The sequence below is a fragment of the Microtus oregoni genome, unplaced genomic scaffold, assembly GCF_018167655.1.
Source record: "Microtus oregoni isolate MIOR12 unplaced genomic scaffold, Mior012 000005F_ref0000423, whole genome shotgun sequence".
In the NCBI taxonomy this organism is placed as follows: Eukaryota; Metazoa; Chordata; class Mammalia; order Rodentia; family Cricetidae; genus Microtus; species Microtus oregoni.
The window spans coordinates 44124868-44148951 of NW_024543064.1; the positions used below are offsets into that span (position 1 = coordinate 44124868).

General features: G+C 46.1%; 1 protein-coding gene across 1 annotated transcript in view; it reads right to left on the reverse strand.

The window, feature by feature from the left end:
- Window positions 1–3145: 3145 nt before the first annotated feature.
- Window positions 3146–24084, reverse strand: part of C8b (complement C8 beta chain) — a 38400-nt gene continuing 17461 nt past the window's right edge. Inside the window, exons 6-12 of the mRNA XM_041652694.1 lie at window positions 22534–22731; window positions 18802–19042; window positions 16072–16197; window positions 14480–14643; window positions 7325–7478; window positions 5888–5956; window positions 3146–3498 (exon numbers count right to left, since the gene is read on the reverse strand). Coding sequence (XP_041508628.1) covers window positions 3347–3498; window positions 5888–5956; window positions 7325–7478; window positions 14480–14643; window positions 16072–16197; window positions 18802–19042; window positions 22534–22731 — 1104 coding nt within the window. The 3' untranslated portion in view covers window positions 3146–3346. The remainder of the gene's footprint in view (window positions 3499–5887; window positions 5957–7324; window positions 7479–14479; window positions 14644–16071; window positions 16198–18801; window positions 19043–22533; window positions 22732–24084) is intronic.

The following is a 24084-nucleotide window of genomic DNA, read 5'->3' on the forward strand; positions in this document are numbered from 1 at the left end:
GCTCTGAAGGCAGGGCATTCAGAGAGGAAAGGCTTGCACTCACCAAACAGGGTGTATCCAAGAGCTAACAAACAGCATCCCCCTCCTCCCCCGTTAGGTTGCATGTGGGCTTAGTTCAGCTTGGAGACAAACTGAGAGCTGGCAATGGCTCAGGAGGTAATGTGAGTTACCAGAACACACATGAAAGCTGGGTATAGTGAAATACATCTGTAACCCTGGTGCTGACTGGGGTCAGAGGTAGACAGAGACAGGAGGGTTCGGGGGGACTTGCTGGTCAGCCAGATCAGCCAGTCTAGCCAAAACTTGAGTTCTAGATCAAATGACAGAGCCTATCTTAAAAAAAAAGTGACAGACATTTGAAAACACCTTACAATTACACGCCATGCACAGGTACAAACACACATGCACACGTGCACACCACCACCAAAAATTAAAGGAGTAACCTGGAGTGGAGTCTGACAGGTGAGTTGAACAGGATAAGTTCGTGGTGCTGTGTGTAAGGTCCTATGGATATTTCTCCATTGATGAGGGTACTTGGGGTGGAGTGCTGCTAAAGGTTTTCTGTACCAGGTATACTCTTTCCCAACAGATTTACTATAAATGCTTGGGAATTGAGGTGTCTTGTTCTTGTTCATTATGTTTCTCAAGACAGAGTCTCTCTGTTTAGCTCAGGCTGTCCTGGAGCTCGGAACTTGCTCCGTAGATCAGGCTGGCCTTGAACTCATAGAGATCCACCTGTCTCTGCGTCTCAAGCGCTGGGATTAAAGGCTTGCGCCACTGCCACCACCTGGCTTCAGTGTCTTCTTTTTAAGACAGAGATGACCCTTCTCCGCCCGTGGTCCAGCCTGCGGGAGCTCCCTCCTGGCCCCGCACCACCTCTGGATTGCTGCAGTCTTGGTAAGAGTCCGGATTCCACCTGAAACTCCCTCCGTCATCTGCTGCTTGCAGAAATTCTACCCCATTAAACTCAAATAAAAATTAAACGGATGATTCAGGTTAAAGACTTCATAAACTGGAAAACACTGTAATTGGCAGCTATTATTATTATTACTATTGTTAAAGTAATTATAACAGTGATTATCCCCACAGAAGTTATGCTATTAGCCCAAGGTCACTTGGGAAAGCCTCCTACCCTGGCATTCAGAGTGCAGTGGAGCTCACGGCCTTTTAAAGACCCTCCTCTTGGATGCGAACATCTCTCACACACAGGCTCCTTGGGCTGTACTTGTACGCGCAGTTCAGGGCCACTGTTGAACCACACTGCTTGGGCTCTGCCCGTATAATATTTCGGCTCGGCACAGGTATACCTGGGTGAGCCACAGTTGCCAAGACGCCAAGAGCACAGTTTGCATTTATTTTGTTTAATTCTTCCATTATGTTTCAACCTCCTCCTAAGTGCATTTGTTTGCAGAAAGAGCCACGTGGGGAAGTTCAGCCCACAAATAAGAATATAATTATTACACAGTTTAGCAGTTCCTGGGCATCACCCGGGTATTCAGCGGTGCTTCACAATTCAATTGTCTCTCCTTCAAGACCACATTTAATAGGATAAACAATTTCTGCTAAATGCAATAAACGTGAACCTGGGCTGTCATCTCCATAATCAACTCAAATTTCCCATTAGAAGTGGTGGCTGTGATTGAGATCCAGAATTTAATTTGGCTGTGCCTGCTTCAATGTGCGACTGTCAGCTTCCTGGGAGCCTCCCGTCAACCAAAGACAGAGTGGTTCTTCCCTGTCTCGGGGGAATCCTAAAAGAAGATAGATTATAACTCAAGAAAATTATACGGCCCTCCGTATAATGAAAGAGATAAAACATTATTGCATTATCCTGTTGAAATAACAGCAGACAGCAAAGCAATAATATTAAGCTAAACAAGGGCCCAGACCCGTCAGTTCGATTGCAGGGGACGAGGGATGTAGGGAGGCAGACAGAACTGCCAGGCTGTCTGCCACTGCCTCAGGCAGTGAGTCCTCAGCCCCTTCCCAGTTTCCTATTGACTACTGGATCTAGCTGGCCAGGCCAGACTGGAGAAATGGATGGGCTCAGCTCTCGGGACCCAGTACCAAATCCAGCTGTGGCAGATGAGAAACAAGAGCCTTGGCTGAAGACAGTTGATTGCAAATGAATCCGAGGAATCAATTTACCTTTAGCAAACTGCTTTTTTCCCCCAACCCATTTTATTTTAAGAAACTCACCTGAAGTTCCTCAGTCAGGGAGATATGTCCATGGGCAAGCAGAGTGATGAAAAGCGGGAATGTATCAGAAACATGAAGCTTAATCAGTTACTATTTAAAAGGAGATATTGGTAACCTGAACATCAGTCACCACCCTATTGAGATCATCAAGCTTCTATTCCCCAAATAGTATTTGCACAAAAGCCCAATGAGCAACGTGAATGTACAGGCAATCTCTCAAATGAGGGAGGGTGGGGCTTCAGTGCACCCTACCCCACAGCCAGCAGCCAGCCCCTCGACACACTTCCCAGCCACTGTGACCTTCTCTTTCCATTGTAAACCCTTTCTCCTGCAGTGGAGATTCTTCTCCCTTGGCTCGCAGCCATGTTCTGTTAGTGATCAGCATCCAGATCTACTCCATGGTCTCTGCTGCCACAAGCTTTGTTTCCTCTACTGAACATCAAAGCAGCCAAGAAACCCAATGCCACTCTCCTGACAGGGCAGCAGGTGGAGGCTGGGAAGGAACATGAAATGTAGGAGAACACACACACATGCACGTGTGTGTGTGCATGCACGCGCACACACAGAAAGTTTTATGCTGCGTTTTATTCAAGAATTTAAAATTAGAAGCCTCATTTGCAGCACAATTCTGTCATTTAATGATATGACCTGGGAGAAGTTGCTATATTTTCCCAAGTCTGTTTCCCATATATTTATCTTGCAAGGTTGTCATGGGAATGGATCGGGGGCACATAGAAGTCATTCCACAAAGACGAGCTATCTTTATTACTGAACAAGACTGTGTGCTTAGCAAGGGATGAACAACTTCTTACCAATTTACTATTTCATTATTAGACACCTACTATGTACCTTTGCCACTACACGGTGACCAAGATAGTTTTTGGCTCTTAGACCATATGAGGGTAAAAAGCGTGCAGAGCAGGAAGAGGGAGGTTTACGATGATGCTTTACCTTGCAAAAACTTAGGGTTTGGCTCAACCCACTTTTTATTGAAATTAGCATGCATCAAACAAACTAGAATCTTTGGAGGACAGAGGCATTGCCTTTCGTTGTGGCAGCCCTGGGTGGGAGCCGATGTGTGGGAAGCCGGCTGAATCTGTGAGGCCCAGAGCTCACGATGGCTCACCAGCAGGGGCTGCTCCCTCCTCTAACAGCTGAGCGTTTCTGAAGCGGGGCCTGAACAGGGCCTGCCTCCTTTCTGAGGGAGTGGATTGTTACACTGCCTTTGTCTTGTTTTCTGTCCTCCAGAGCACGTAGACCAGTTGGACCAGCAACTCCACTTCCCGTCGATGGGGACATCTGTAAGAAAGAAGGACAAAGAGTGCAAGTTGGTCCTTAATAACTTCTCTTGTCCTAGGAGGTGGGGTAGGGTTGGGTGAATAGGCCAACAGGCTTTTGAAAGCTGACTTTCTGCTATCTTCCTTTCAAACAAGGGAGATACCACAGGGTATTTGCACATTCTACAGTTATTCCTTTCCCATTGACATTATCAATTCTATTAGCCCTTCAGATCTCAGCAAACATGTATTTCTTCCCAGAAGCCCAGGATCCTTAATTTTCATCACTTTCCTATATTTTAAGATCTCAGAGCACCTGTAGCAGTTATTGCATAGAAACTTCAGGTGTGTTTGTGGAATAATTCAAGTAGCATTGCTCTTCCTTGTTACATCACAATCTTTGTGATGACAGGGACTGTACCTGCTTTGGTGAATCACAACACCTAGGCTGGCCTACGAAAGGCCTTCTGAAAATAAATATTGGGGAGTAGCAGGATGAATAGGTGGGCGACCAGATGGATGGGTTGAAGAGGAGGTACAGAGATGCATGTATCAGTGGTGGGAGAATGGATGGGCAAATGAATGCATGAATATGGAAATAGAAGGGTGGGTGGGCAGGTGGGTGGATGGATGGCTAAACATGTTGATGGATAGATAGATGGGTTGGCAGATAGTGAACAGGTAGGTGGGTGGACAGAGACATGCACGGATGGATGGATGGGTAGACATGAGAATGGGAGGGGAATAGGTGGATGGATGGTTTCCAGAGAAAGCACTTCACAGTTGTAAGATACTGGGCAGGTTTTCATGTGTGGAGCTATGACATATATGTTACCTACTGTGAACGTGGCATGTAAATGGGGTGAATATCACTGTGCTTGTTGTCCACTGAAGGACTGACTTTGGTCACAGATGAGGCTGCTGAATAACCAGTCGCTTCCCCAAGATAGATCTGTGCAAAATGCAAGGGCTACTGTGGATGGTTTTCAAGGTCTCCTCCAAACAGAAACACTGTGGCCATGTGACCCTATGCTCGGAGCAGGTCACGCTTTGGGACCTGGTTGAGGTGCAGGAGGAGAGAGCAAAGCCAGCATTGAGGTAGAGGGAAATGCTCAAAGGCTGTGCAGTCAGTCACACCTGCTAACCTTGATCTGGGTTCCTGCTCTCACTGTGAGCGGTGACCCGCTGTGATCTTCACCATCTTTGTGTACGTAATGGGGATATCACCAGTGTAGACTTCATGGGGTCATTGCAAAGAACAAATTATTTTCTGTCTCTAAAATACAATTAATAAATCCCAAACAAAGCAATTGGTGTTTAGGTTTGCTCTTCCAGTGTATCAGTCAGCACTCTAAATGACTCGTATGCCTCATCTAAGCTTAAGTCAGCTCTGTGAGGTAGTAGATAGGATCGTGTCCACTTCACAGATGCAGAGAGAGCACATGTCCAAGTCAGAGTTATTAATGGTGGTGATGAAGTCTGAACTCAAGCCGAGATCAAGAACCAAGCCAAAGGTGCCCAGTCCACAACAAAGCACACAGAGGGTGTCTACTAGTTTACTAGATGGGATATGCCCATTTTAAGGCTGTCGCCATAAAGTTATGGGAAGGAATAAAAAAAGAGAGAAATGTGAGCTTGATAGTTCTTAGATGACAAAGTGGGCAAAGAATTTGAGAGCTGACCATCTATCTATCTATCTATCTATCTATCTATCTATCTATCTATCCATCATCTATCTATCTATCTATCTATCTATCTATCTATCTATCTATCTATCTATCATCTATCTATCTATCTATCTGTCATCTATCTATCTGTCATCTATCTATCTATCTATCATCTATCTATCTATCTATCTATCTATCTATCTATCTATCTATCTATCTCTATCACTGAGAGACAACTGTCCCTGAATCATGGAGATGCAGAAATCAATGGGATATGGCATTACTTATAGAAGGAGGTGAGGAGATACAATGAGAAAGGGGATATGTGTGCATAACTTCAAAATTATGTGGGCATCTACAGCAGGAATTGACTAATTCCACTGAGGCATAGGGTATGTTACAGTATGTTACAGAAATTTCTACAGATGAAACACACACACACACACACACACACACACACACACACACACACCCCACATTGGATTTTGAATGTTGAATAATACGAAAAGAACATAAGCTTTCTACAACAACCCAAGAGGCTTGGAAATGTCAGACATTAGCAGCCCCTACACCATGGTGCATTCTCAGCAGAAGTTATAAAATCCTGAAGGAGCCAGACAGGATCCTGAACACCACAATGGCCGTCTCCTGGTCTACACCCCCACCTTGTTCTGAATCTTTTTTCATCATTCCCTACATTCTCCCAGGGTTTATTTACCCAAGCAACTTTGGAAGACTTATTACCTTTCCGTTTGGTAACCTCACAGGCTACACCTTGGAAACCAGCTGGGCAAATGCAATCACAGCGTGAGCCTGAGGAAAACAGGGAGAGAAAGAGTGAAACCAGGACTCAGGAGCTCAGTCCCAAGCAACTGCATTTCCATCAGGTAGATATGTGGACCAGACAGTAGATGGGGTGTACGTAGCATGTAGGTGCAATACCAAGACCCGCTCCTTTTCTGGGGGTCCTCATGGGGGAGGTGTTCATTGCCATCATGAGAATTATATGGTGCTGTTGAGAAAATTGCTCCTTGGCTGACCTTTGACTCACATTTATAAGCTCTCAGCATCGGATGATGCATTAGCAGTCGCTGAAGCCAGTCATCACTCACAAGTAATTGTCTAGTTTCTGCGTGACTGCCTCTAGGGAGCTTCCCGCCCTTTAAGCCTTACCCTACCTACCGTTGGCAAGTTCTGAACCTTTGGAAGTGCTTCTCTATGCTGATCTGGAATCTGTCCCCTCGGAGTGTCTCTCATCTCATCACGAAAATTATCTCCTCAGAATAGACCCTGGGAATGTCTGACTCCATATTGTCCCTCGCCTCTGCTGAACTAGGGTGTGGCCACCAGCTTCTAGTTCTAACTTTCTTGAACGGCAAGAAAGACTACAGTAATGCTAGGCTCCAACTCCGAGCTGCTGAGATGATCTCACTTCCTGTGAAGTGACTATTATGGAGGGAAGCTTACCTGACAGAAGAAGCTGCGGGCCACACCCTGTCTCTTTGTCTCTGTCTGGGTCTGGAAAACTCCACACACATGCCTCAGTGCCACTACTGGCCTCGAATTTCCTTCCCCTCAAACATGTTTTCTTTTGTGAACCTTCTGGGCATGCTCTATTGATATGGGCCCTGCCTGACTCCAGTTGGCTCCCTGAGCTGGAGAGTAAGCAAACAGCTCTCCTGTCTAGGATGCTGGAACAGACTCTTCCTCCATCTTGTCATCTCTTCATAACAAGCCTGATACGACAACCTCACACTTCTCACTCCATCCCACGCACTGTAAGGATCCTGGGCATGATCCTAGAAGTTAGTCATCAAGTCCTCCTAGTCTGTCCATGATGCCACCTTCAAATCCTCTCACTTCATACTGGCAAGGACAGTCACAAAGGGTTTCTTTGGGTCCGCCTGGGCCCTCTTCTTTGTCCAGGGTTTGGCTAAATCAATATTTGACCTAAAGGTAGACCACATGCTCACAGTTCCAAATATCAGCTAAATTTGAGCGCCACCCATGATGCCCCTGGGGCTAGAGTACTGGTGCCCTGACAGCCAAAGCAGAATCTCCTTCCTGCCACCATTCCAACTCCTCGGGAAGTGAAAAGCGGGCAACAGTTGACCCAGAATCAGGCTCCCTGCAGGCAATACCTTCCACAGAGGACCCCAGTGTTCTAGGAGGTGGTGGTACCTTTCAGGACAGGGACTCCATTGCCTTGACAAGGAGCACAGCGGCAGGAGCTGACTTCCTCCTGGAATTCCTCTAGTGCCTTCTTTATGTTCTGTTTTACCGTGCTGGAGTAGGCAAAGTCGGTGGCTGTCACAAGCTCATACAGGGGCTCGGCCTGGGGCAGAAGAGGCAAGACATACATCGACTAGAGATTAAAGCAAAGCTACAGGGGAAGAACAGGGAGGGCCGGGCATGGAAAATGCAGGAGGGTTCCTATAGGACAGGAGAGGCGCTATAGGGTGTAGTCAGATGTCTGTCTTCTCTGCCTCCCCCACTTGGGAGATGCAAGGTCATTTGTTCAAGTTCAAATCAATTAGCAAGAAATACTAAGACCTAGGCATGAACCTAAAATAACTTTAATCTTTATTCCCATGAAGCTAGAGACAGAGGCAGACACTGGTGTACACTGGAGGCTTATAGACAGTCTCTGACTTAAATGGGTTCGATGTAAGCTCTCTCAACCTTAGAAGGCAAGAAAGTGATTCCTATTTAGTTGGAGTGTACTGTGACCTTCCCCGGCTAGTGCCAGACTCTACTGGGAGTGTTACACAGCCACCAGTGTCAGGGGATCTGGCCCCGTCAGCCCCTGGGTCATGAGACTCCCAAGGCTCCCAGGCCACAGTGCTGCCAAGCTGTGTCCCGCAGGTCTGCTGTGTCGAATGCATTTCTGCCTTGATATTTTCAATTCATGATAGGTTTATCTGGACACGATCCCACAGTGCATCAAGGCGCATCTGTCCCTTGTGGTTTCACAGAGTAAGAACCAAACCAGCAGAGATGAGCGGGCGAGAGGAGGGGACTGGAGAGGCTCGCTCATCTGTCTTGGTGGTGTGCCCGGAAAGTGATCTTCGACAGCTCTTTGGTATACTTTAGGGCTGTGGTCCTGGCATCGTTTCCTTCCAGCCTCATGGGAATCACTCATATAATCCAAGCATTCACTCCCGGAAGCCTGACTCCAAAACCCTTCCGTCAGAGGTCTCTATACTATTCATTTGATAACATTCTGTTTTCCAAATGCTCCTTTATAATCGTCAAACCTTTTCATGAGAAGCCTCCATTTTCTTCTCTGATTTGACAGGAAGCTGGCTGGGAGAGAGACTTGGAGTCACTCTCTCTGGCTTTAGGCATAGCCTCAGATTAAGGGTAAAGAAAATGGCTAGTGGTCTAGATTCAGTGGGTCTGGGTGAGGCAGTGGCAGCGGGCATGGGAAGAGGGCAGAGGTTAGAAAAGTACAAGCAGCCCCTGCAGGGGCTGGTCACTGGCGTCAGTGGGTGTGGCTTCTGTAGCTTTGGCCCATGAGAAGAACCAGGGCCACACTGCTGTTTTTGCAGTATTCTGTTCCTCTGTTAGGGATGCAGCTCCAGGGCCTGGTTCCTCTCCAGATTTTGTTGGTGATCCTGTCCTAATTCAGCCCTGGAGAGTTTAGGGTCTGTCTAAACGCAGGCAATCATGCCTAATAGAAGCCTCCAGTGGGAAGAAAATTGCTTCCATTTCTTAATGCATCTGATGCTGACCTTCGCCCCAGTGGGCAAAGCAAGGCTCCTTGGAGGTCCCATTGTCTCAACGGTCTGTGGTCAATGAATTGATCCAGAGACTGTTTTCAGAGAGACCAGCCTGCTGGTCACACGCGGGGGAGGGTGAAGGGAGAGGGGCTTGCTTGCTTGACACCACTGATAAGGTTCTCAGCAGTCAGCTTTTGGCTTTTGCTCCAAGCTCCTTGAAAGGCCTACTTTAACCACCATGGTGTTTTCCTACCAAGACACACAGCCCTAGCCAGCAGCCAAACCTGAATAAACTTCCCACATACCTTGCACCTTGGGAGCCGGTGATATTCAGAGAAGGGCCTGTTTCTTGAGAGATGTGGATGACTAGGGCAGTTGTTGGGTGAGGGGCAGCCCCATACATGACTCATTACCATCAGAACTGAAGTCCAAAGCCTGCATTTTCCCTACTAGTTTAGGAGGATTCCTGATAGGAGTGCCTCAGGGGTTCCCATCACTAGCCTCACCCATGTGTTCCCCAAACTTCGCAGGCTATGGCAGCTTGCGTTCCTGAAGCAGGAACCCCCGTGGGGCTTCGGGGCAGCCCTTTACAGTTAGGTCAGTACGGCTGTGCCCATTATTTGCCCACTGCCCGTTTTCCTGTCTCCCTTCTCCTTCCACCCGTCCTCCCCTTTCCCTCGTTCCCTCTATCTCTTTCTTCCACACGTCGCCCTTAGATACTCCACCTTGACTGCAATGGTCACTTAGGCCTCTACCTCGCTTGCCCTTCAGGACATTCTACTCATCACGCCCTTTATGGGTGACGCTGGAGAAGTTCTGTCGAGGTCCACACAAATCTCTGCCGTGTGCCCTGTTATTTTCAAATACTCATCACCACAGCCAGTCATCACGAGGAGCGGGACCACGCACACATCCCATAAGTCTTCACGGTGGTCTGAGGATTGGGCAATCCTGTGCTCTGCCTGTGACAGTTGACAAAGCTGGGGCACAGACAGGCTAAGAAAACTTGACAAAGGTGTTACTCCACTGAGGGTGGCCTTGGACTCTGAACATTGTGGATTGTTGACTGTTGGTCAGTATATACTTTTAGACCTATAGACAGTTAGAAAAGCATACCAATTTAGCGCATAAATGCAATTTTATACCTCATCTCTTCACTTATAATAACTGAGGACCTCCCTGTGTGACTCAGTTTGTGTTGACAAAGTGACCTTCAGCAGCTTCAGGACACACAGATGGGCTGGTTATTTAGCTCCTCTGCTTTTTAGCACCCAATTGATTCCTTTGCCCTTTTAGCTTATGATACTACAACTATCCTAAGCTGATTTGTCTCTATACATATTTGTTAAAAAATTAACATTAGATCAAAACCATCAACATTTTTAACAGTTTGGAGATACGGGTTTAAAATGCCTTCCTAGACTCGAGCCAAATCATATTGCCATCGTAGCTCACGAAAGGCCCCCTCGGTGCTCACAATGCTTTGAGTATCACAGACTTTAAATCGTTGTCAATTTGATAGGTGAAAATAATACCGCTATGATGTTATTTTTATTGGGAGAGGTTAAAAGTTTGGATATTTATTAGCCAACTTATGACTGTCCATTTCCCTAGAGATCATACCCTCCTTATGAACTGTGCCATTCCTCACCTAATTGAGGGTCTTATTTGTGGTAAGTCATCAGCATTACTGGTGAATTATCTGCCTATTTACTAACTAGAACTTGTTTGTAGTATGCGTGTGTGTTTGTGGTGGGGCACATGGGGCCCAGAGGCCAGCCTTGGGTGATGTTCAGGAACCATGCGCCTTGTGTTCTTTTGAGGCAATGTCTCGCTGGCCTGGAGCCAGGGAGTAGGCTAGGCTGCCTGGCCAATGAGCCCAGCAGTCTGCCTGTCTTTGCCTTCTCCACATTGGTGTTACCAAGGCAGCCCACCACACCTGGCTTTGTTTATAAGGGTTCTGGGGGTGAGGGGCTGGACTTAGGTCTCCATGATTGCACAGTGTGAAATTTACTGCTGGGTTATCTTCTGAGCGCCTAGCCGACGTGGTTTTAGAGGAATAGTGTCAACACATCGCATTTTATATCTCCTTTTGCTTTATGAAAATCCTTGGAGTGAATTTGCCTCTTGAAAGCATTACTACTGCGTATTCAAGATTTCAGCTCTCCTTCGGGACATAACCTCTCACAAGCAGGCTGCACATAGTCGGGCTGCATCTTAGCAGAAGCACACAGAGCTGTAGCTTTTCAAAATCAGGCTGACATAGGGTAGGGAAGCATCTCTTCAGAGGCAATTTTGTACACAGTAGGGCTGTAGGTTCTCAGAGGCAGGTTTCCATATGGTAGAGCTACAGTTTTCAGAGGAAGGTCTGTGCACAGTAGGGCTGCAGGTCCTCAGAAGCGGGCCTTCAGTGTGACTTTTTCTGACCACCGACAGGTGAGCAGGAGCACCGAGTGAAGTAACTTAAGACTTCCAGCACTCTTCAGAGCCTTTATCAGCTGTATCTGGGTGTTTGGATGACCTTATTGAATGGGGAATTCTTCCCAATACTTCTTGGGCGTGTGTAATGGGGAAGTTGACTCAGACTGAACTACGACACTGGGGTATGGTTGTTCCTTTGCAGTATGACCTAGGCTATTCTGACCTCGGTGTGAGCACCACTCATATTTTCTCCTTCTACCCTAGGCAAGGCAATGTCTTCAACAGCTGTAGTCCAACCCTAACATCTTCCAACCTTGACCTGTGCAGAAACATACACCGATGACGGACCAAGAATAAGGCTTACTGGTTAAATACAAGACACCCAGTTCCATTCAAAAGTCAGATAAGGAGTAATTTAAGAATAAGAGACAGGCAGTGGCAACACATGCCTTTAATCATAGCACTCGGGAGGCACAGGCAAGCAGATCTCTGTGATTTTGAGCCAGCCTGGTCTACAAGAGCTAGTTCTGGTTCCAGGACAGGCACCAACGCTACACAAAGAAAGCCTGTCTTGAAAAATCAAAAAGAAAGAAAGAAAAAATAAAGAAGAGTAGTATGTTCTGTTTTGTGCAATACACAAGAGATGCGTATACCCAGAGGTTCATTCCTTCTTTATCTGAAGTTCAGTGCTGGCTATTCTGTATTTTCATCAGCTAAATCTGGCAATGGGTTTTGTGTTTTTGTTTTGTCTCAAAATGCCTTTGGAGTTCACCCACTGAGAAGCATTTCACCAGGTGGCAAGCTCTTTCCTTTCAAGACCAGGGTCGCCGGTATGCTGTGTGTTGGAATGGCTCTGGCGTTTGATTTTTACTCCTGGGGGATACAATTGTTCCTACAAGGAAAACATGTCAGCAGGGTGTGTGGCAGTAGGATTGTTTTGTTTTCAGTACTTCTGTTTAAGTTTTAGCACTGTGTTCATACTGTATTGTCAGTGCAGGGCAGATTCTCTACTATGCCTGATGGATATAGGCACACATTTAATCTCGTGGCTGGCTCAGGAAGGACTCTGTGTCTTAGATTCCTACTTCTCTTCTCTATCCATCATCTTTCTTTCCCATCACTGTTTTAATCTCGTTGTCCTTTGTTTCCACATTATAAGAGCATTTTTATAGTGCCTTCCACATCACCGACTCAATTTTCTGCAGTGTCAATTCTGTTCTTTATAGTTTCCAATGTGGGTTTTAATTCTGCCATTGCGTTCCTGGTTCCCCACATGCAGCTACTTTCTTTTCATCTGATTAGTGTCTAAACAGCTCAGCTTCTATTTTTATTTCATAAATTCCTCATTTTCTTGAATTTTATTGTTGTCACAAAGCAAATGCATTCTCAAATTTACTTCCATTTTTCTATTTTATAGGCTTGCTCATTTTTTGCAGCTTGAACATAATTTCCATCTTTCTTGGTCTAAAAAAAAATCTTTATTTAGCCACTGCCATCCCTAACTCTTCTTTTAACAAGGTGCCACCTCTCCCTGTCTGTATTTACCAGGAAACAGCACGAGCTAGTTCTTGCTCGCATACCTTGCAGCTGCAGAAATTTCATCTTAGGTCTTCTCAAAGGACAATTTATGACACCCAGGCAGTGACATGGGAATTGTTTAGCCAGTGGGCTCTGCTGTCCTGAAAAAATCAGTCATCACTCCTCCTGGAAAGCTGCCTCTTTCGAGATGCCTTATTCTGAGATAATGTGAAAGCAGCCTGCAGCTTCTGAGACCAGAGAGAGCACATGGAGCGGGGATGGAAGAGCATGTTTGCAGAGCAGGTGACAGATGCACAGAGGTGTGCCAAAGTCTTCTGGCCTTCTGCGCCTCTCTCCTGCTGTGCTCCTTAAATCACTTTCCTCCAGCGTGCTCTGCTTGATAGAACCAGTTTGACCTCGACAGTCCCTAGCCCAGACAGGCACATTCGGCCTCACGGGGTCACCAAGCCATCCACCTTAGGTCTCAGTTTTAACAAATATCAGATAAGATATCCCAATACAGGACAGAAATTCAGAAGCCTATTTTCCTCCGAACTCCCTCTTCTCTCTCACGCCTGGCTGTGATGTCATCCAGTGTCACCCCCGCATCAGTCAAGCTCGAATTTCTCTCCAGCTGCCCGCAGCCTATGGCTAGCCATATCGCTTATGATTATCATCGATTGTGCTGGGAGTGTCACTAGTGACTAAATACACAGGCAAGAATTGAATGACAACCTTCTTGTTCTATGGAGCTGTGCATTTGACACACAAATCCAGGTCCTGTTGGAAAAATCATCAGGGTCAGAACTGCAGAGTCTCTCATCAAGGTCCAGTCCCCCATTTTCCCTCCTTGACTGCCGAGAGAACTCTCAGGGGGTGGACAATGGCCCATCAATGACAGTACAGGCGCCAGCAAGAAGAGAGTGATGTAAGGTACGCCAGGGATACTGTGCAAATGTCCCCACAGGCAAGGACCTACCGTTGCTGATGTGTGTGACAGGCCTGTTTTAACAAGCATCTCTTTAGTTTATTCTCAGTCACAAGCCTCTCCTAGCGTGGGAGTTGGGTGGTGAGAGTCATTATTTTCCTATCCCCCAAGCCCATAATGGGGGCAAAGAAGACAGACTCTCTTGACTAGACCTAACAAATTCTTGAGCAGCCACGGACGGACATGGCCTTCCTGACCCTTGGCATGTCACAGAAGAAGGCAGGCATATCTGACATGCAGACCGCCGGAAGCATTACTCCAGATAACATTCCTAACTCCCCCTCAGAGTGTTGCGAACTCAGTAGGTACTTCAAATACGTTAGCTATCACCACCACATCTTGCACGATCCCAAGAGATGGGTATGCACACTGCTGGCTTACTGTCCTTCCTAGGCATCTCTTCCATCTTGTCCCGGCTTTGTGTGCCTCTAGTACCTTCTTAGAGCATGGCAGAGGCTAATTTCCTTAAAAACTTGTGGACCAAGTGGGGAGCTTGGGAACTTTAGGTGGCATGGCGTGCTGTGTTCTTGTCAGTTATTCCCATATCTATTTTCTAGTATAATGCCAGTAACTCAAGATTGTTGCCTGTGCCTTGACAATCTCCACATTCCATGCACAGTCTCCACGGCAGACTCTCAGAACCCGTGTTCTACACAGAGGTGGAGTGGGCACAGTGGCTGCTGGTACCTTGAGTCTGATGATTGCTGGGTTGTACTGCACAGCATCTCCCCATTCCCGCATCAGTTCAGTTGTTGGCAGCTCCTTGTGTGCCAAGGTGGTAATGTACTCGCTTGCCCCTCCTCGCACGAGAACCACCAAGTCTTCCACCATGGTGGTCCTCTTGTTTCTGTCTGGAGTGGACAAGAAGAGTAGCATGGAATCAAAAGATCTACTTTCCTGCCTTGGAATTTACTTCAGCTAAACAACAGGTGAGATGCCATGATTCTTTGTAAGTTTATATGGGTGACATGGAAGAAGAAGATGTGTTCCTGACCATAGGCAAGTGATAGTGCCCAGGGCAACTGGAAACTTACCCGATCGTGCAGAGCACAAATGAGGAGAACAAGGATAGAAGATTCACCATGAACATATACAAACGCCAATTATTGCAGTAGTATACAAGAGATAGAGAGAAGAAAGTGATTGATGATAGATAGATCTTATATCTGTCATCTCTTTATCACCATATGTCTATATACCTATCATCTTTCTATGTATTCATCATCTACATACAATTGCTTTGCCTATCTCTCTCTCTCTCTATCTACTATCTGTCTGTCTGTCTATCTATCTGTCTACTATCTCTCTGTCTATCTATCTATCTATCTATCTATCTATCTATCTATCTATGACAGATAATAGATTGGTAAGTAGGTGGGCAGACAGGAAGAGAGACATTGTAATTAGTGAAGCTTTGTGGGTGCTGGCAATGTTCTGTTCAGGGACCTGTATAGGCACTAAGCTACAAGCCTCCTTAAAAGAGTTTAATGCGTCCTGCCCCACCACAAGGAACAGGTAATCAGCAATATCAGCAACTCATTCTCAAGTGTAAATGGCTGCTCTAGGCTGGCAGCTGATTCCCATGTTTGTGCTCCCACTGTGGGGTTCTTCACATGGCAGGCAGCGCAGTACAGAGACGACTGGGAGGAAGAGGGAGAGCTAGGATTAGAACACTGCCACCCAGTCTCATCCCTACTCTACATGTGCTGACTTCCCAGCTCCCCATACAGCGTCCAGGTTATCTTGCTCCTAGACTCTGGGTCTACACTCAGGCTGGCTTTACCCCCAACTCTAGACTGGCTTTTTCTGTCATGTGGCCTCTGCCATATGGCTGGTGCTGTACCAGATTTGCTAATATTTTTGGCATGCATTATCTGAGGTAAGGCTCAACCTCTGCCATGTTGCCTTGGCCCCCAGCATTCTGTGGCTAGCCAGGACCACTCTCAGCCTCTAGAGCAGTGTAATGCTATCCTCACTATGATGCGGTGGTCATCATACTCAGGTTATAATTCACAGTGATGGAAACTTGGCCTTAAGGTTTCAGCCTGGATATTGGCCTTTTTGCCTTTTACCTACCTCACATACTCACTGTGAATATGGGAATTCAACCACATTCATTTTTTGGATTTCATTATACTAGTGGAAACAGGTAGATTCTATTACATTGATTGTTATTTTCATTGAAATGCTTTGGAGTATCACATGTTTAAAGAAAGCCTGGGGCCAATGGTGCTGGGGAGAGAAAGGCTGCAAGTGCAGAAGACATGAGTCTGACTCACCGTTGATTTCATTCAGAATATCGGTGCATTTCTTTGCCGACACACCCAATTTGAGGTGGACTTTCAAGGTACCACCAACGTGGACACCTCCTCCCGCACAGGCAGAAACATGGTCAAGAGTGTAATCTAAAGAAATAAGAAAAGATGTCCATGATCTACTAGGTCATTTGCTCTGTCCCTTTTCCTGTGATTGACTCTAACCCTAACCCTTCTTGGTGTCATAGGGTCCTGGGTTCAAATAAACATGTCCTTGATCTATACAAGTAGTATAGGGTCCATGGAAGAGACCCCACAGAGATCAGTCCCAAGTTCATGTTCCAGCCTCCTCCTCTGTCTCTAAGGATAGTTGCAACCTTCAAGAAGGTCACGTGTTCAAAGTCCTCTAAAAACCAGACTCCTTATCAGGTACTTTCTTAGTTAGGGTTACTCTTGCTGTGACAGAACACCATGACCAAAAGTGAGTTGGGGAGGAAAGGGTTTATTTAGCTCACACTTCCACACCACAGATCGCCATCAAAGGAAGTCAGGCTAGGACATGGACCCCGAGGCAGGAACTGATGCAGAGGCCATGGAAGAGTGCTGCTTACTGGCTTTCCCTCCATGGCCTGCTCAGTCTGCTTTCTTATAGAACCCAGGACCACCAGCCATGAGCTGACTCCACCTATAATGGGCTGGACCCTCCCCCATCAATCACTAATTAAGAAAATGCCCTACAGCTGGATCTGATGGAGGCATTTTCTTAAATGACAGTCTCTCCTCTTAGATAACTCTAGCTTGAGTCAAATTGACATAAGACTAGCCAGGACAGGTAGCTAGTGATTGCTGATCCAGAGGTTACAGGGAAGCTCTACCCATTGCCTTCCCCGGTCTCCATTTTTCTGATCTTTGATAAAGGAGGACAAGGTCTGCATTAATTGGTTGAAGCAATGCATATACAAGTCTGAAAATGCCTGGAGGTGGGTGCACAAATGTCCCTTATTTCTTTGAGGATTCCTTCCTGCCTCATCCCCTCCCCCAACATTCTCCCCAAGGTATCTTCATCCCTGGGGCTTGCTGAAATTATATATTAGACCTTTCTAAATTGCTTTAACTCTGACTGAGGAAGATAGGCTTGTTGACTACTAGGCTTTCCAGCATTACTAATGTGGAATAGAATTTCCCTCAGAATATTTCAAACCCTTAAAATACAAATCTCATTGAGATAATCGGTGTTAAAAGAAAAAGAGCCTTCATGGCCATGCAAATTTGCTGATTGTGCATGAAATGTGGCAGGGCTCTCTCTCTCTCTCTCTCTCTCTCTCTCTCTCTCTCCCTCCCCCTCTCCCTCTTCCTCTCCCCCTCTCTCTCTCTCCCTCTCCATCTCTCTGGAAGTCCTCTGGAGAAACTCTGAGGGTGGCATCAATATAATATCACCCTGAGTCGTAAGTTTCTTTAGACCATTTATGATCGTGGTAGACCCAAGTCCCAAAGACATGCATTTACATTCTTACTCTTGCAAGTACATTGGAATTCTAAGTCCTGGCCCTGCTGATGGAACCCATGTGACTTAGAGCAGTTCCCATAATGAGACAAGAAGCAGAGTACTGGATTGGAAAGCAGGATCCATAGCCTAGGCTGGTAGTTGAAGACAGTTGGAAAGATCTGGAATATCTATAGGCAAGATGGGAGGAGAGAGAGGGAGAGGAGTGTTGGGACTGACCATTCACCTGAGGAACCACAGTGACCCCTCACTAGCAAGAGTATCCTGGGAGACTTTGGATCTTGCCTCGACCCTGCTGGATCAGATCAATCACAGCAAAGATTTACCCATAATTAATTCATATTCACATTAAAATTCAAGTGTGAATGAAGCATTGGTCACAGGATGAGCCTATGGTATTAACTGTAAAACCCAATATAAGGACTGAGGTTTCTAATATAAGGAGAGGCAGAGTGTTTGTCTTACAAACTGAGTAACAGAGTTTGATCTCCAGAAAGCCATGTGAAGGCCAAGTGGGCATGGAGGCCTGTCTGTAATTGCAGTCCCTAAATGTGGAGACAGGAGATCCCCACAGCAGGCTGGCTACGGAGACTAGCTGTATCGACGAGCTCTGGGATTGACTGAGAGGCTCTGCTCCAATTACTGTTGTGGAAGAACGTAGAGGATGAATCCTGGCATCAACCTCAGGCCTGCGTATGCATGTGCACTTGTGTACACATGAATCCACACATGCCTGTGCTCACACACATGAAAAAAAACCATGATGTGCGTACATATACGCACATACACAAACACATGAAAAAAATGAGAAAAAGAAATCTGGAGGTCGATCTGAAGAAACTTGTTGGACAATAGAAAAGAAATTGAGGTTGATGCCTAAGCTCTTGGCTTGTGCCTCTGGCTGGCTGGTGGAACCATTTCTGAGATTTGGAAACTACAGAAGAAAGCAGGTACAGTGGCCCAGTGATTCAGGATGAATATACAACTTGATAAATCAAAATCTTGGATCCCACTGGATGCAGCAGCTGTGGAAAGGAGGGTCACCCCAAAGAGAGAGCTGGGCTGCAAGGATAGACATGGCCAAACTGAAGAGAGAAGGATGAAGACCAAGTCCTCTGTGGAGGTACAGCTAGGTCAGGGGGAGGGAAATGGGGACACAGTTCAAGACTCTTCCCCTGAGCATTAGTGTAAGACTCTATCACTATCCCTCCTGGGCTGGCCAGGACAGGGATGTCCCTTGGACAGCGTACCTCCTCGCTCCATGAGGTCCTTATTCATGATGAGCGTATACTCATAAATGCCCCCAAGCACGGCCTCGGTGATGTAGTGGGTCCCAAAGTCCCGAAGGAGATCTCGGTACTCCCCATAGCTGTACTCGAGGGGTAGGCTCCTCACCCTCTGGAGGAATTCGTAATGGAGCATGAGGCTTCTGGACTTCAGCTTGTAATGAGTCACTTCCAGGACAGAGCGCGCGTGCAGAAACTTGCTTTTCTGGATGAAATACCAACATGGGAAAAACAGGTCTTTACAGTTAGGAATCGTGAACAGGAAGATGGATTTTACAACTACCATCCCGTGTTCTTGCCCGGGGTCATTGTCTTAGGATTCCTTTGGGATATCTAAGGGAAGACAGTCTCTTTGAGAAGATTTTAATTCTTGTAAATATTCCAGCCTCTTTTTTGGCTTGGGTGAGTGCTGATCTCATTACGGGAGCCGATGAAGATAATGAAGGAGAAACAGAAACCCGCACTACAGGGTGAATGTGGCCACTGGAGGCCACTCAGATGGGAGCAGAACTCGCTAACTTGCAAGCCTCCACTATTTGCCTGTGTCTTTTGAAAACAAAACCCCAAACCACTCATGTCTAACAACAGTGCTTTGCTAAGGTGACCGTGGCAAGTGTCTGCAAACCATGACGTGTAGAATGGGTCTACTGCCAGTTTTGCGAACACTGCCGTTCCCATTCATTTACACATTGTCTACAGCACCTAGTTGCAACATTTACATATGGTCACACTGCAGTGGCAGAGTGGTGTAGTTGCGACAGAGACCCTTCCCTCAGTATTGTGTAAAACCTCAATTATTTGCTCTGGTCCTTCCCTGGAGTCCTCTGTACCTTATAGTATAGACTGGATGCTAGTGTTGCCAGATGAGAGCTAGGTATCACCACAATGTAAGGTGACGGGTCCTTGTATGGGGTATCTAGGTCCTTGCTGGAGATGGGGAGCGCTCTATTTCAATCAAGCCCTTCAGCTCTAATGAGCTACTCAGCCTTCCATGCACTGTCATTGAAACCCCCAACTTCAGTCCAACCTGGCTTGTGGTCGCCCCATTCTAGTCCTGTCCAGTGGTTAAGAACCCTGTTTCTCGTACCACAAGTACTTGGTTCATGCCTTTCCCAAGTCTGCTAGGCTTTGTCTCCTCTCTGCAGCTTTATGAAAGTTGTCAGAATCAAAATGGAGCTGACTGTGCCACCTCTCACAAAAGTCAAGTAAAAATCCATCAGGCCTGGAAGTTACGAAGGAAGGGCACTCATTCGTGATTGTGTAATAATAGGAACTGCCATGGAAGACAGTCACAGCAATCCCACACAAAAGTACGCTACTTCAAAGACCTTTAACCAGTTACTGCCCAGCGTCAGAATGGTGGCACCCATGGTGTTAGTACCCTGTGGCCTAAGATTTTTGTTTGCAATCCTTCTCATTTTTGCCTTTAAAAACTTCTTTTGCCTTAATCCCCTTGGGAACATATATAATTTACGATAGAATGCTCACTCCCATTGCGATAGTCTGCTGTTCTCGAATACACAAAGGAGTCTCTGACAGTCTTCTGCTTGCTATTTCAGTGGACATATTATTATAAAACTTCCTCTCTGCTCTCCATTCTCTCGCTAATCTGCTTTCACTTCCATAGTCAGAGTAAGATCCTAAACCTCTGCGAACATTATGATAAACCTCCTTCAGGCAAAAGCAAGCAAGCAAACAAACAAACATGGGTGTATCAGCTTACTATTGCCTTCTGATGTAATCGACTCTCTTTCTTTGGATAGATAACCTTCACATTCGGTTCACCACTTCTCTGACTGCTGTCAGCTGCCCTGACTTGAGTGGTCCTCTTCATGCCTGTCCATTTTCCACAGCCACATTGTAGATCAGCCTTAAACCAACTCTGTACTGATGCCTAAGCCTGCAGGAGGTAATTGTGTCACGACTGTTCCCTCTGCTTCTAAGTTCTTCCCTCTCTCCTGGGCACATGTTTACGTGTCTTACTGGCTCTTGGCTATTTACTACCATCCCTGGAAGCCCCAGATACTCTCTCCTCTTCTAAGCTTGCAGAACACATCACCCACATTTCCTTTGTTACTTCCACTGCGCTATATTGCAGCTGATATAAATGATAGAGTGATTTATTGCTTACAAGCTTATATCTCCCACTAGACTGAGACTATAAAGGCAAGAACAATTCATTATATATTTTATAAAGAGCTTCAAGAGATAAGTTTGAAGGTGCCCAACAAAACAGTTGCATATTAAGGAGACAGAAATCCTAATTCCTTTGATTTGGTCATTAGACCTTGCATAACATGGACCAAATTATCACACTGTAACCCATAAAGATACCTGCTTTTTGAGATAGTACATTTAATTGAACAAAAGGAACCTTGTAGAATTTGTCATAGGTCATGTCAGGGTATATACATGCTAGCACTGCAGACTGATTATTTGAATCAGGGAGATGAGGTAAGGATGGGGGAGGAGGAGGAGAAGGCGGGGCATGATGGTATCCCACCATTTTCCATCATAATAAAGCCTATTTCTATGATTAGTCCTGTCCTTCATTCCTACTAATCTGTGGTGAGTGCCTGCTATGTGCCATCCTGTCTAGATATGAAGGAACCAGATCTGTACCCCAAAGGCCCCCAGCCCATAAGACAAGCCAACAGATGGAAGATAGTTCCATACTAATGAATGCTGACCGCCTGCTTCTTGCCTTGACTACATCTCTCGCAGAGGCCTTTTGGAATCCCTTATGGTTTCTTTTGCTTTCATATAAAGCGCTGTAGACTTTGGGTCTTGGTCTCTTTTCTTTTCTATCTCCCTGGATTAATTGCCTAGCACATGACTCCTAGGTGAAAATTCTCAGTGAGTCACTGAAAATGTGAACCCTCTTTACCTCAATCACCTGTTTCTTTAACATTTTACCCCAGTCAACTTCCCTTGCCCATTTTGGTTTTCCTTGCCAAGTCATTGGCTTTGTGCTTACGTCGTGGTCAGCAAGGGACAGACAATGATTAGATTGATATTGTGGAACAGCTCTGGGGCAAGGTGGGAGCCAAGAGACTGTGTATCAGGGCAGCACAAGGCAAAGCAGACCGGGCTAGTAACCTGAGGCGGGGGAACTGATAAGAGGTAGGAAAAAAGCAGGACAAGGACAGGGTGACGGTAAAGACAACCCCACCAGACATCTAGGAAGTCACAGAAGAGTGGGGTCACTTTCCAGACATTTATCTCAAACAAAAGTCAAATTACAGTGGGTTGAAAAAAATGTCCAGACAGGTTTCACTGGGGGGCAAATCTGCACATTAAGCTTATTGAAAACCAAAGCAAAGGGCTTTTACAAAATAAAAAATACATTACTAGGCTTGACGTCTCCAAAACGTAAGTCATTGTGAGACTAAGATGCTATCTATGAGAGGAATTTCAGGATAACAGAAACTGTCTTATTTACTTGGACCAGGAATCATTTGAAATTCAGACACATCTGTGAGCATAAAAGAACACACATACATTTAAAAGCAATAAACTGATGTTCGTCAAGAGCAAGAGTGAACTCTAAGTTGGGTGGGAAGTGGCGTGAGGGAGGACCTGGAAGGAGTTGGGGATGGGAATGAATATGATCAAAATATGTTTATGAAATTCTCGTAGAATAAATGAAAACACTATTTAAAAATAAGCAAATAAAAGCCGCGGACAGGTACTTACAGTGTAGGAGAATCGTTTGATTCTGCTCATGTAATGCTGGTGTTTGCTGTGTTCTGCTTTAACTCCGAACTCAAACATGCCAGGTATTTTAAAACCGAACTTGAAATCAAACTTGCCATCTTCTTTCTCTGTCACATTGCTTTCAAAATCTGAATATGATTCATATTCTGTAAATGCGAATTCATACTGGCCTTGGGTCTATACGAAGAAAAGAAAACACGTTTTTAATATGCTTTGGTTGAAATCGTCATCAGGTGTTTACTGTGTTCTTGCGACTCTGGACAGACAAAACTATCGGGGACAGCTCACATCCCTACCTCAAGACCCCCAACTCCAGCCAGAGAGACATATTCAGTTCCACAGATCATGCTCAGGTTGGGAGGAATGCAGGGCGTGGGGGTGTCCAGGGCTGTGGATTGGTCTTCTACAGAGCCTTGAAGCAAAGCAGGAAGGTCTCAGCAAGTGCCTGCATGCCGGTGTAGCTGAATCAGAAGCCGCCAGTGAGGGAATCAAGGTGGGTGTTGTAAAGGAACATTCTGGATTATGGAGGCTTTTGACTCTCTATTCTGAACTGTGGCTTACTGAAAACATGACTAAGAAAGGAAGGAGTGGGGTGGCCATTCTGGGACAGCATGCCCATTAGGCTGGAAGGAGCGAATCTAAAGGTGGAGTCACAAGCCAAGAGGAAGGAGGCGAGAGAAGCACGGTGCACTAATGATGTGGGACTGGGGCAGCAGCCTGGGAGTGAAGACCGATTTATCCACTTGTCTTAGAGAGCTCGGCAGAGCTGTACACTAAATCATTAGTGCTCATTGTTTTGCATAGGGGAACTGGCAGGGGCAGTATTTCGATAGACCTGGAGTGAGCAGCATCTTCACCTCCACTTCCACGGGCATCTGGAAACTTGAAATGTCTATAAAATCCACAGCCCAGGAAGAGAACAGTGATGACATTAGATGTGGCCTAAAGGGGGTGCTCCTGGAACCCTGGCGCAGCTTCCCTCAAAGTGGATGACTTGGGACAACTGATTTCTCCAGGCCCCGGTTTCCCCATGTAGAAAATGGAGAGGACAATTGTCCTTCTCCTTAGACCTGTCCTGAGGACCAGGCTCACACAGGAGCCTGCCAGAGCCTTCACTCAATGCTGGTTAAGGAGAGGAGCAGCTGGAAGCTCCACATGGCATGTGGGCTGAGATCTGGCTCTTGCACCATGTCCTTGGAAAGCAGAAGTTCAGAGATGGACTAGAGCACTTGATGGGAGGTCTGCTTAGTCCTAGGCCAGTCAGTGTTGCAGAAAGGTCCAGAAAAGGAGGATGAGGAGAAAGGAAGTTGCCCGTGCTTCAGAACTATGCATCTTTGGTCATGGAAACCACCACCTAGACGAGTTTCTCAGTCAACCATCTTTAGTTCACAGACAAGGAACCCAAGGGCAGAACGGAAAAGGAACTTGACCTAAAGTAAAATATTAAAATGTCTTCCCATTAATGGCAAGGTTCTGGTAGTGTATGTACATGGTGTATTCCATACTCTACTCTGTGGTTGGCATGTCTGG